This window comes from Ptychodera flava, chromosome 16, assembly GCF_041260155.1.
Source record: "Ptychodera flava strain L36383 chromosome 16, AS_Pfla_20210202, whole genome shotgun sequence".
NCBI classification, from domain to species: Eukaryota; Metazoa; Hemichordata; class Enteropneusta; family Ptychoderidae; genus Ptychodera; species Ptychodera flava.
In genome coordinates, this window is record NC_091943.1 from 11776494 (window position 1) to 11790867 (window position 14374).

At 39.8% G+C, this 14374-nt stretch overlaps 1 protein-coding gene across 1 annotated transcript; it reads right to left on the reverse strand.

Moving 5' to 3' along the window:
• Window positions 1-456: 456 nt before the first annotated feature.
• Window positions 457-14161, reverse strand: LOC139152832 (calcium load-activated calcium channel-like). Its single transcript, XM_070726184.1, has 6 exons — window positions 14012-14161; window positions 12746-12823; window positions 5161-5220; window positions 4275-4389; window positions 3528-3672; window positions 457-1704 (listed from the first exon to the last, which is right to left on the reverse strand). Exons 1-6 carry the CDS (start codon window positions 14070-14072, stop codon window positions 1615-1617), a joined length of 549 nt encoding a protein of 182 aa, XP_070582285.1. The 5' UTR covers window positions 14073-14161; the 3' UTR covers window positions 457-1614.
• Window positions 14162-14374: the final 213 nt, after the last annotated feature.

Sequence of the window (14374 nt, forward strand, 5' to 3'; positions counted from 1 at the left end):
AAGTCTGCGGAAGCACCTGCAAGTTTTGGGATCACTCCTTGAACTCTGAATGCTGTCTCTATCTTGTCACCAGTGCAGCCTACAGTTTACACCTTGAACTCAATTTAGGAATTTCTCGGAGTTTTTTTGGGTTGGCCTCACATCAGCACTGAAATCCGTGCAATGTTCTTGCATATACAGGCACATTCTTGGGTCATCTGACCAAGTGGGCATGCTGTAACTCTCCCATGATAATGCTAGTTTGGGTCACACAAAGTCATCTAGAATCACAGATTAGTAGTAAAATGCTTGCACAAAATTCCATCAAATACACAGGTACACCTTAGCAAAGGAAAGACAGTTTCTGGCAATGAGTTTGAAGCATAATGTTTTCATCTTTGTATAATCCACTGCACATTGCATCTGACTAGAATTCTTTCACACAAAAGACCAGGCAAAAAAAAGACAATGAAAGCATTGAAGAACTGGCAGCCTCTGAATCTTTATTTCACTAAAATTCATTCACAGATCAGGAAAATATTGCTATAAGTTAAAGACTCCTGGAAAAATACAAAAGCAACAATCATAGTATCTCTGAAGGACTACCTTCCTCATGTTTTATGGAGTTCCTCTGATTGTGCAGACAACAAATGTCATAAATGACAGCAAATTAATGTTATTAGCTTCAACATCTAATCCTGACAAGCAGGAAAATTTATTTATTGTTCAAGTTTTGGGAGGATTTTTAGTAAATCAAATCTCCTTGGGATGAAGAGTATAGAGTACAAGGAAGACTCAAGATAAGTCTGCCCTCTGGAGACTGCCTTGGTCAGGAATTCTACATGTGAACTTTGAGGGCGCACTCCTAATGATTAACCCGGACTCTACTGTTCGGTCCTTCATTACATATTGAAAAGTGCTTGTCCACAAATCCACATTTCACTATGTTTTGCTGAAATTCCTGCTATGTAAATTACCTTAGCATACAGACTTTCAATAAAATGACAATTTTTTATCCATTTAATGGGCAGACAGTGTTCGGGTTTTACATCACATTTCAAAGGTCTACAGGTCGAAATGAATACGCTGACATGTGTAAAGAGGTTTGCACATTGACTAAACATTTATAAATTGAATCAATAAAAAGTTTGCCTAAACAAATTTATTCCTGTAGGTATACAGACAAATTGCGCTACTCTATCACAAGGTAGCAATGTCCAGACTCTACGGTTCCACACTAACATATGTTTTGCATTTACAACGAGATAATTCAAAACTCTTGACATTCTCCATTCATAGGAGTCTAATGTGTATGTGTCAAGATCAATGAAGCCAAAATATTATTCTGGTACAAGGATAGATGGTATCAAAACTGTCCACTGATTTTTGACATTGAGCTGGGTTAATTGCATATCATTTAAATTTGTAAATTGTGTCCATAAATTACTAGAAGTCCGGAAATGCTTTCCCCCTTATGGCATAATTATCCTCAAATTTTGACAATATTTTTCCATATTTTGTTCCCAGTATTGACATGTCTCTTGCAAAGTTAAAGTTACTGAGGCTTTTATAAATATCAAAATTGCAGTGAGACATAACCAACTCTCTGGTGTAGAACTCTTGGCTGCTCACACACTACTTGCTCTGGGACGGTGGGGCCCACATGCTACCAGCTTGCTTGTTGGCTGCGCGGGACGGTGCAAACCCAAGCAGCTTCTGAATATTCTGAAAGAGTTCAGGAAAAAAAATATTAAGAAAATTTCAGATTTCAGAATGATATCAGTTACTGTCAGCTGACTTAAGTGTAGTACATATCACAGGAATAACGGTGTATCCTCTTGTTGTTTCTTTGAACACACTCCCATTCACAATCACATGATCGTTCACATCCAACTAAAGGGCCACCGATCATTAAATACACATGACCAATGAAACACACTGTATTTAGGGTCAAAGGGGATTAAGCTGTATTCCGATAACTGTGTACAAATTCAGGCTGACACTATGCTACAGTTACGACATGGAATCCATGCACATACTTGATACTCAAAAACAATTCAATCCGTGTACATACTTGATACTCAAAAACAATTTAGATTTTGCCATGAAGTGTTTGAATACCTATTAGCAGCTTAAGGTAGCTACATACCTTTTAGACACTTACAGATTTTTATTTTTTCTCAATTGAACACGTCCCAAACCCCAATAAAGTATACATTTTCTAAAAGCCCTGATATAGAGCTATCCGACCAAGCACAGTACACGGTAATTATTTGCATAAGAGTCACGTGACAAGCGTTTTGCTGAACCTTCCAAAAACCGTTTTCCCGCCTTATGCGAACACGCTGCAAGATTTCCGGTTGGAATTTCTTCATTGACAAGCCTTGACAATATCCTTCAAAACCGTGTCTGCGATTTTTTCCCGGAGGCTCCATTCAAATTATATGGCGTGATAATTAAAATTCCTTGTAAAGCATCTTCATCTAACACCTTTAAGAGCGCATTAAAAAAAAAACAAAGGCATATAAAGAAAATCCCAGACACGGTTTTGAAGGATATTGTCAAGGCTTGTCAATGAAGAAATTCCAACCGGAATCTTGCAGCGTGTTCGCATAAGCGGGAAAAACCGGTTTTTGGAAGGTTCAGCAAAACGCTTGTCACGTGACTCTTATGCAAATAATGACCGTGTACTGTGCTTGGTCGGATAGCTCTATATCAGGGCTTTCAGAAAATGTATACTTTATTGGGGTTTGGGACGTGTTCAATTGAGAAAAAAATAAAAATCTGAAAGTGTCTAAAAGGTATGTAGCTACCTTAAGGGCCAACAATCGATTTCTATCAAGTGTTGAAACAGATAGATGGTTTTGCCAACATGCAAAGTGTGTGTGTCACGTTTTACATCAGCACACACCAGCTTCTCAGAGCCTGCACAATGACGGAGTTACACCAGTAGTTTTATTAAAAGGACATTCTAAGTCATCTTAACAATCATTCCATGCTAGGGCTTCTTCTCAGATTCATGGAGTGTGGACCATGAAATGTGCGTGGGGTTATATTACTTTTAGGCTAGGCATGCTAACAGGTGTTGCATTTTGTAGGACTTCTTCATCCGGGACGACACATGGCTTCATTTCAGTGTGTCAATTTATTTTGATTTGAACTAATTTAAATTTGTAAACTTTGACAGTTTAAATGACCAAATTTACCACAGTTTCTGGTAAAAATCAGAATATATGCTGTATTATGTTCATGATGAACAGTTTGCAGGTTGGTCTGGCAATCTACATGCACCAAGATAATATGGACCTGCACAGTGCAGTGTGAATGTTGGTATTAAGCTCTGTATTCTTAATTTATCTTATTTGTGGGAAGTTCACATCATATTGTTGTCGTTGGGTTTTCACAATCTTCAAAACTTTGCGTTTAGGGGAAATGGTTTGATATCAAACACAATGACTACCCCTTGCCACGCTTGTGTGTGTGTTCATTGTCCATGGTATACCTACCAAATGACAACCAAAACACTTTACTCTGTAAGCTTTGCCTACCTGTCTTATTGACATGGTACAGAGAATGTAGAGAAATATGAATGAGCAGTCTGTGTAGTCTTCACCTAAAAGATTACGATGTGAGAGCCCTTGCAGCCAGGAGATTGGAAGAAAGGGTAGCTTGGCTACAACGCGCCCGTCAAATCTGGTGAAAGAAACAAAATACACATGGCATAAGATGACTGACAAAATAGGATACTTGATGGATTCCTTAAGAATGTCTAGGTATTTCCGGCTAGGAAAAGTCTTTCAGAAATTCACCTCTCATAGAATTGAAAACACGAATACTTTGGACTATGGCATTTTCAACACATAACCGACTTGTTTGCTAAGAGCACATTCAGTACATGTGTTTGTTTCTTATTTGGAAAGAGCTTGTAATTTTTTTTCTCATTGATTTCTCATCAATAAGCAGCATACTATATTTACATCACATATCATGCTATACTTTGTAATAACTAAAACAAAGTTGGAGAGCTACACTGAACAACTCACTTGGAACAAAATTGACAATTTCAAATCTCTTTCCCATTCACGATATATATTTTTAATCTACTGTGAAATTTTGTCTTGACTGGCCGCTAGTTTCCGTGGCAACTTTAAAACAGTATCTATTCTTTCATTAAATGATCCAAGCCACAAAAATCTTATCCTTCGCATCTGAGGCTTTTCTGAGATGTTGCAGAAAAGTGAAAATGACATTTTCATCGAAGCGTCACAAAATGAACATGGAAACACAAGACTTACATTGAGTTAAACATTCCCATAAGTGCCGTGAAAGCAAATCCTATCGCAAACATTGATTTCATTTTGACCAGAGACAAATCTCTGTTATTATTCTTAAGTTTTTCTTCTTGCCTTTCTGCAATAAAAAGAAGATGTCCATGAAACATACAGCAGATGCAGGACAGTTATCAAGATACATGTATTTTCTACAATGTGACTTGCTTTCCTCCTTGGATGGGTTAACAGAGTGCAAAGGTTGACAACATGATACGTCAAAGACAGTTTCAATCTGCAGGTTGCTCAAGAATTAAATTTATCATCATTCCCAGTCTAGCATGGTACGGTACTTTACAAAATCACCTATATTCACATCAGTTCATGTGTCTTCTTCCTGCCATTACTGTATGTTAAATTTTGATAAGCTACAACTGTACCCTGGGATATCTGAAAGAATTCTTTGTAAACATAAGTCATACAACACAGAACTGTGGCAAACAATTTTGATGAACCTTAACTTTCAGTGTAGAAGGCACGCTTTCGGCAAAAGCCTGAAATCTTTCAACTCATTAAAACACCTGCATGGAAGCAGGAGTGAATTCCAAGACAGGAGTTTTGTCTTCCTTCCACTATAATGTAATATCCCATTACATAAGTGTGTGTGTGAGACAGACAGACAGACAGACAGACAGACAGACACACACACACACACACACACACACACACACAAACACAAAGAAATAGAGACAGAGAGATGGACAGACATACAAACAAAGAGAAAGATGGATACAGACAGAGCGATGTCTTACATATATAAAGCTAATCTATTACACCTTGACTTCCTTGAAGTTGCGAGGTGCCATGTTTTACAGTACACCGTCACCAAATGATGTATATCTACAGAACTCACCAAGCTTTTTCTTCTGTCCCTTGTCACTGGTTTCTCCAACATATTCTTTTGTTCTCTCCACTGTAATCACAATCAGATTTAGTAAAATGTCAAATTTACACCTTCAAAATTAAAACTTAATATGACCACAAACAATATACATGTATCAGACTGTGTGACCTACACAAGTATTGTGCTTTGCTAACTTCCTCATTCATTTCAACACAGTGCCATCACATCCCTGAACTATTTGTTCAAATCAGGTGAACAAAGAAAGCAAGACTTCTTTCTCATCAGCTACATGCCTTGCCAGCTGTAAATGTAAATTAGTGCAAAGTCTGCTGCCTATTCAAAACATAATACAGTTTTGGGTCTATTGACTTCTAAACTGCATGGCAGTAAAATTTCCCTTGCACTTTCATGTAGTTTTCTTGTGCAATGCAAAAAAAAACCATTCAAACTACACGAGGCATTTAACTTTCAGGAAACTTTGAAAACCACATTTAATATGGTTTTTGATGACTCTCAGTTGTACAGCTCACAGACCCTCCAAAGATACAGCATCCTTTCACCTTGGCCCGCACAACCCATATCAACACAACACAGATAAGTATTAACTCAGCTTTCCTGTATTGGATGGAAGCAATCTGTTCTGCAAATGTCCATAACAAAAACACAAAGATCTTTCAGCCAAAACATTTCAAAAACTTGAGACGATGCTTATAAAACTGAACTTTACTGACACCTTTGGATGAAAACAAATGTTGTTCAGCTAACGACAGTTACATGTTTCATGTACTGATATTAGATCATTCCTGATACCAATTTTAAAAACAATTCTTACAAGTCATGTAGAGGGAAAAAGTACACAACCCCCCCAAAAATCGCCTGTAGCAGAAAATATGCTAATAAACTGCAAATTGCTCATTTTAAATTTACTGTATATCAAAAGTATCAATCAAGTGGTAACCCTCTTACAGATGACTTTGTGTGGTTTTGTAGGATAATGTAGGCATCATATGCACATACTGCTAACAAGTCTCCCTCGAGAAATTTTCCAAATTTGCTCAACAACTCCAAAGAGTCCAGACAGTACAGTCGTCTGCCGCCTCATATGCTGACTTCCTGCGCTACCCTCCGCCCACAGCTTTTGAATAGGGTTCAAGTCACGGGATAGAGCTGGCCAAGGTAGCACTGTGAACAGTGGGTGTTCTGTCTGAGTTGCGATCTATTCCTTTAACTATACTTGCTGTGTGTTTTTGATTGTTGTCATGCTGGTAGATGAAACTTGGTCTGAGATCAGAATGGGTAGAGAGAATCCTGTGGTTTAAATTTGCAAAATTTCGAAGTATTTCACTTCACTGATGGTACCTCAAACATGACACAGCATTCGGAGACCCTGTGTGGAAAAACATCCACAGACAATTACATTCCCACCACTTTGTTTCCATGAGGGAATGTTGCAATTTTCTTAACAGGCTTAACCAGGTCATCTCCTAACGTACAGTGTATGTCCATTCATTGTTGTTATACTATTAAAGAGGGAAAATTTTGACTCATCTGACCACAGCATTTTGGGTCAGTCTTCAATGATGAAATGACGGTAATCACAGTCATGCTTGCTGGTGCTATGGTAGCAGCAATGGTTTACATTAGCAGCGTGTGTCATAGCAGTGGTTTACATTAGTAGCATATCGGTATAGATTTGCAGCATCAAGTTGTTCGTTCGTATATCGTTCGTTCAATCAATCAATCAATCAAATGGATTTCTGTAGCACCAAATTCCAAAACACAGTAGTGTTCAATGGCACTTTACAGAGTCAGAGCTGTTCAGTAAGCTCTATTAAACAGAAAAGTTTTGATGTTCTTCTCAGAAGTATCAAGAGTAGGTGACCGCGCAATTCTAATGGGACATTGTTCCAGATGAGGGGTGCAGCATGTGAGATGACTATCATTAGGTTTTGCAGCTACTCTGTGCTATGTAAAGCAGAATTTTGTTGTAAGATCAAAGAACTCTGGGTGAATCTTTGAGATGGATCAGGTCTGATATGTAAGCAGGAGTACATGTACAAAGCTCTGCATGTACATGTATACATGTATACATGTAGTTGTTCAGAGCTTTAAAGGTGATGAGGAGGATCTTGTACTGGATTCTGTTGTGTACCTGTGACCAGTGTAATTCCTTAGGAATGGGAGTAATGTGGTCAGACTGCCGGACGCGAGACACAATTCTGGCTGCAGTATTCTTGGCATGCTGAAGTGGAATAATGGAAGCTGATGATAAACCACATAGGAGTAATATAGTTTTAATGTGATCAGGGCACGGACCAACATCTGAAAGATTTGCTTGGTTAGGTACAGGCGAACATGGCTTATTTGACAGACATGGTAGTGATCAGCATGTCATGTTGATGTGCTTATAAAGATAGAGTGTAGTTTTCATCAAATGTCATGCTGATATTCATTGCAGAGTTAACAATTTCAACAAGAACGAAATCCAACACTCATGTGGTCAATAGGACAACGTGATCAGTTGAACTGAGATTGTATTACAATGACTTCGGTTTTACCTTCGCCTCACTGAGTTGGAGTTTATTATGAGTCATCCAGGTTTAGACCTTGTGAACCGCTCTTTTCATCTTGTCTACTGTGAATAAGGTGTCAGACTTGGAGAAATACTGGTAAAGTTGATTGTCATCGGCATATCGGCAAAAGTTGATATTGTGATGTCGAATTAGCTGAGCAAGTGGTTGGACGTAAATGCAGAATAAGAGAGGGCCTAGCACTGACCCGTGTGGTACTCCAAATTACAGATGTTGAGATTCTGATATCGAGCCATGTATGGATACAGACTGTGTCTGTTCTTTAGATATGATGAAAACCAGTGCAATGGGATGTTGGTAATGCCAAGCTTTGATAACCTTGTCATGAGTATGTCGTGATCAATAGTGTCAAAAGCAGAGGAGATATCAAGGAGAACCATGAGAACGTATTGGCTAGCATCCAGTGCTGAACAAATATCGCTGTTGACTTAAGTGACTGCTGTTTCAGCGCTGTGGTATTTTCTGTATGCTGACTGAAGCGATTCTAGTAGTGAGTTGGCAGTCAAATATGATGTTATCTGATGAGCTACTATCTTTTCAATGACTTTCGATAGAAAGGGTAGGTTACATGTAGAAACAGGTCTGTAATTCTTGAACACATTCTTGTCAAGTGATGGTTTCTTGAGCATTGGTGTGACAGCAGCTTTCTTGAGTGAATCCCGAACAGTAGCAGTTGTGAGAGAAAAGTTGATGATGCTAGATATGATGGTTAGAAGTTCATCTTTGCATTTCTTTAGAAGAGCTGTAGGGATAGGGTCAAGTGAGTATGTTGTTGATGGTGACTTTGATTATAGCTTTCTCAATTTCTTCCTTAACAATCTAGCACATTGATATCAGCATCCAGAAATTCAAAATCAGTTTGAGTACGATGTACATTACCCGTACTTGAATGCATAGATATTATTTTGCTTCTGAAATAATGGCTGAACTGTTCTGTTAAATCTATGGTTGGTGTGTACACAGGTAAAGCCTTCTCCTGTTTGTTTCCAGACAGGGTTGATATGATGTGAAATAGTGATTTCAAGTCACCTGGGTTTGAATAGCCGTTTATTCATGCACTTAATTTACAGGACAGCTGCGACATCACTTTTTGGTGGTAGTGTATATTTCTATTGAAAACATCACAAAAACCATAAAATTTTCTTTACAACATGCTTTCGACATTATTGCCATAATTAGTAATACACTTTCTGTACAGCATTTTTGCTGTGTAGATAAATTTCAGTAAGAGAAATAGTCAACAGTGTGGGGCTGTAATTTTTACAGCACCTCTGTGAGTGCCATATGTTACATGTTGATAATCCCAGTCTCTCTTCCACATTACGCAGTCCTACACTAATAGCCAACGTTACAAGCACCAGTGTGTTTTTCTCATGTGGTTGCAATGTGAACTGCAAATATATTGCGGGCTGAATATTGCAAAAAGCTGGGGACAAAGATCCCCACTCCTGTGAATCAGAGAAAGTTCCATTGTGACTTACTACTGTGGATATTTTACAATTTCCATTCTAGATCTATGTGTGAGCTACTTTGGCATTGCATAGAATTCTGAAAACATCACAGCATTTGATTTCCTCAATCACTGATCACTACTATATGTAAGTATGGGGGATTTTCCGGTAATGTACAAGCTAAAAAGAGACAGGTTCTCATTTTTGGACCTAAAGGATGATAGTGCAATCCATTTATGTGCATAACAAATCTTGATAGACGTTTCAAAAGAATTTTAATACTTTACTATCACAATTCAAATTCCATTGTCTGTCTACACTGTTTCATGTGAAAAAGTTTCAACTTCAATGTATGGAAATACATAGAGATATACACAGGCGCAAACATTTAAAATGTGTGTACAACAAGTTACTGTTTGATTGACCTAGTACATCGTCATTTTCTGTTTTACAGACAAAAACTGAGTGTGTAGATGTGCAAATGTGTTCACATCAACAGTGCAGTGTAGATGTGTTCACATCAACGGTGCAGTGTAGATGTGGTCACATCAACGGTGCAGTGTAGATGTGGTCACATCAACAGTGCAGTGTAGATGTGTTCACATCAACAGTGCAGTGTAGATGTGTTCACATCAACGGTGCAGTGTAGATGTGGTCACATCAACAGTGCAGTGTAGATGTGTTCACATCAACAGTGCAGTGTAGATGTGGTCACATCAACAGTGCAGTGTAGATGTGTTCACATCAACAGTGCAGTGTAGATGTGTTCACATCAACAGTGCAGTGTAGATGTGTTCACATCAACAGTGCAGTGTAGATGTATTCACATCAACAGTACAGTGTAGATGTGTTCACATCAACAGTGCAGTGTAGATGCGTTCACATCAACAGTGCAGTGTAGATGTGTTCACATCAACAGTGCAGTGTAGATGCGTTCACATCAACAGTGCACTGTGTAAACAGTGCAGTGTAGATGTGTTCACATCAACAGTGCAGTGCGTTCACATCAACAGTGCAGTGTAGATGTGTTCACATCAACAGTGCAGTGTAGATGTGTTCACGTCAACAGTGCAGTGTAGATGTGTTCACGTCAACAGTGCAGTGTAGATGTGTTCACATCAACAGTGCAGTGTAGATGTGTTCACATCAACGGTGCAGTGTAGATGTGTTCACATCAACAGTGCAGTGTAGATGTGTTCACATCAACAGTGCAGTGTAGATGTGTTCACATCAACAGTGCAGTGTAGATGTGTTCACGTCAACAGTGCAGTGTAGATGCGTTCACATCAACAGTGCAGTGTAGATGTGTTCACATCAACAGTGCAGTGTACATGTGTTCACGTCAACAGTGCAGTGTAGATGCGTTCACATCAACAGTGCAGTGTAGATGTGTTACGTAAACAGTGCAGTGTAGATGTGTTCACGTCTACAGTGCAGTGTAGATGTGTTCACATCAACAGTGCAGTGTAGATGTGTTCACGTCAACAGTGCAGTGTAGATGTGTTCACGTCAACAGTGCAGTGTAGATGCGTTCACATCAACAGTGCAGTGTAGATGCGTTACGTAAACAGTGCAGTGTAGATGTGTTCACGTCTACAGTGCAGTGTAGATGTGTTCACATCAACAGTGCAGTGTAGATGTGTTCACATCAACAGTGCAGTGTAGATGTATTCACATCAACAGTGCAGTGTAGATGTGTTCACGTCAACAGTGCAGTGTAGATGTGTTCACGTCAACAGTGCAGTGTAGATGCGTTCACGTCAACAGTGCAGTGTAGATGTGTTCACATCAACAGTGCAGTGTAGATGTGTTCACATCAACAGTGCAGTGTAGATGTGTTCACGTCAACAGTGCAGTGTAGATGTGTTCACATCAACAGTGCAGTGTAGATGTGTTCACATCAACAGTGCAGTGTAGATGTGTTCACGTCAACAGTGCAGTGTAGATGCGTTCACGTCAACAGTGCAGTGTAGATGTGTTCACATCAACAGTGCAGTGTAGATGTGTTCACGTCAACAGTGCAGTGTAGATGTGTTCACGTCAACAGTGCAGTGTAGATGTGTTCACGTCAACAGTGCAGTGTAGATGTGTTCACGTCAACAGTGCAGTGTAGATGTGTTCACATCAACAGTGCAGTGTAGATGTGTTCACATCAACGGTGCAGTGTAGATGCGTTCACATCAACAGTGCAGTGTAGATGTGTTTACATCAACAGTGCAGTGTACGTGTTCACGTCAACAGAGCAGTGTACATGTGTTCACGTCAACAGTGCAGTGTAGATGCGTTCACATCAACAGTGCAGTGTAGATGTGTTCACGTCTACAGTGCAGTGTACATGTGTTCACGTCAACAGTGCAGTGTAGATGTGTTCACGTCAACAGTGCAGTGTAGATGTGTTCACGTCAACAGTGCAGTGTAGATGTGTTCACGTCAACAGTGCAGTGTACATGTGTTCACATCAACAGTGAAGTGTAGATGTGTTCACGTCAACAGTGTAGATGTGTTCACGTCAACAGTGCAATGTAGATGCGTTCACATCAACAGTGCAGTGTAGATGCGTTCACATCAACAGTGCAGTGTAGATGCATTCACACCAACAGTGCAGTGTAGATGTGTTCACATCAACAGATCAACAGTGCAGTGTAGATGTGTTACGTAAACAGTGCAGTGTAGATGTGTTCACGTCTACAGTGCAGTGTAGATGTGTTCACATCAACAGTGCAGTGTAGATGTGTTCACGTCTACAGTGCAGTGTAGATGTGTTCACATCAACAGTGCAGTGTAGATGTGTTCACGTCAACAGTGCAGTGTAGATGCGTTCACATCTACAGTGCAGTGTAGATGTGTTCACATCAACAGTGCAGTGTAGATGTATTCACATCAACAGTGCAGTGTAGATGTGTTCACGTCAACAGTGCAGTGTAGATGTATTCACATCAACGGTGAAGTGTAGATGTGTTCACGTCAACAGTGCAGTGTAGATGTATTCACATCAACGGTGAAGTGTAGATGTGTTCACATCAACAGTTCAGTGTAGATGGGTTCACATCAACAGTGCAGTGTAGATGGGTTCACATCAACAGTGCAGTGTAGATGTGTTCACATCAACAGTGCAGTGTAGATGTATTCACATCAACGGTGCAGTGTAGATGTATTCACATCAACAGTGCAGTGTGGATGGGTTCACATCAACAGTGCAGTGTAGATGTGTTCACATCAACAGTGCAGTGTAGATGTGTTCACATCAACAGTGCAGTGTAGATGTGTTCACGTCAACAGTGCAGTGTAGATGTGTTCACATCAACAGTGCAATGTAGATGTGTTCACATCAACAGTGCAGTGTATATATTTTCTCATCAACAGTGCAGTGTACATGTGTTCTCATCAACAGTGCAGTGTAGATGTGGTCTTATCAGCAGTGCAGTACAGTGCAGTTGTATTCTTATCAACTGCATAGCCTGCAATCACTGCTATATCCATGCCTGACACTGAGAATTGATACACGTTTTCACTGGCGGTGTTTATCTTACAGAAATTGTTCACAGTACTCACATTTTTTGCTTTGTTTTTCAACTTCTGACTTGAGCTTCTTGTATTTTTCTGTTCTGTAGACCAGCAAGTAAGTTATACCTAAGGATAATGTCATGATATAGGGTAAAGAGTTCAGTCATTAGGACCTGATCAATTTTTAACCAAAATATGATCTAAATCACAGTTGCGCAGCCCACAAGTTTCACCAATGGTGGGGATATGCGGGTTACCAACCACACCAAATTGTTGTGGGCTACGGAACTGCTGCAATATCTTATGTGTTTACATGATAATACAATAAATATATATAGAGATGATTCACATATGCATGCTCGATAACCTCCTTACAAAGTACCAATTAAATCCAATACACAGTGTGAGAACTAGATGATAGGCAAATTGGTGCAGGAACTGAGATTTGAAATGGGGGCCACCCATGTGTTTTCTGTGAGGAAACATGTCAATGAGACAATCAGGTCTATCTTTGTGAACGATGGTGACGCGTTATGGGTACCGTATGAAAGTAGGTAGTGGACACAAAAGTTTGGAAATTGGATACAAACTGAACAGTTTTCCTGGGATGCTCCTGATATGCAGTCTTGTCCCTAGCCCTAACGACTCCGTAGCTTGCAAGTGATATATGTGAAATGGTGTGCGTGTCAATTATACTGCTGTATCCACTCTCTTGCCAGACTTGTGTTAAAACTGTTTCCCCAGTGTAACTAAGCGTGCATGCAGAATTGCAAGGGTGAAAGCTGCATGCACATCATAGCAATGGTGTGGCCCACGGTTTTCAGTGCACAAGGCGTAATATCAGATGTGTGACGAGGCGGAGGAACTACAAAAATGCAAGGCGAAAACCCTGGGCTAGTACATTGCTGCACTTTTCTGGAAACATCATCAACATGCACACAGCTGTAGGGTAGGGGCCATGCACAAACTTTACAGGCCCAACTTACTACCGTGGCTAGCTGCAGTACTGTAGCTCGAGGTTTTGCCTAAGTTTGTGGGTCTGGCGGCAAAACCTGAACGCTTGAACCTGTAGCTGCTGATTCTGCCGTCAGACACACATACCCAGGTAGAAGCCTGTGCCCGCAGACTTGTACACGGATCTGATCACTCAGAGCATGGAGGTAGTAGAGACTACCTCCATGCTCAGAGTCAGACATTGACGCAAAGCCCAAATTGATTGTTTCCACTAGAAAACTTGGACACCTAAAATTTTTAATCATCACACTCTTTTCTCTGATAGTTTATGTTTAGGAAGGTTGATGATTAATGACTCACCCTCGGCCAACAACGCCGTACAGACAGAAATAAAGACAATGAGTAACGTGTCTGCAATCATGGTGAAATCCAAACGGGGAAAGAGATTTTAGGGATGCGGTCGGCTAAAAGCTGCCTTTGATTACGATTCAGAGTATTTGGAAATATATTCTGGGCTGTTGCCGATTGCAGTAGGAGGGAATTCCTTACACAGTGTTAGTTTTACAAACTAAAAAAGGCATATATAAGTTATTATCTGTTATATTTTGTTATTATTTATCAACAATTTTGAAATGGAAGAAAATTTCGTAGATTCCAATGCAATGCCAATCAAAAATGAACTTACTTGTTCTACATCTACGCTATCTGCTTCTGTATCAGTTT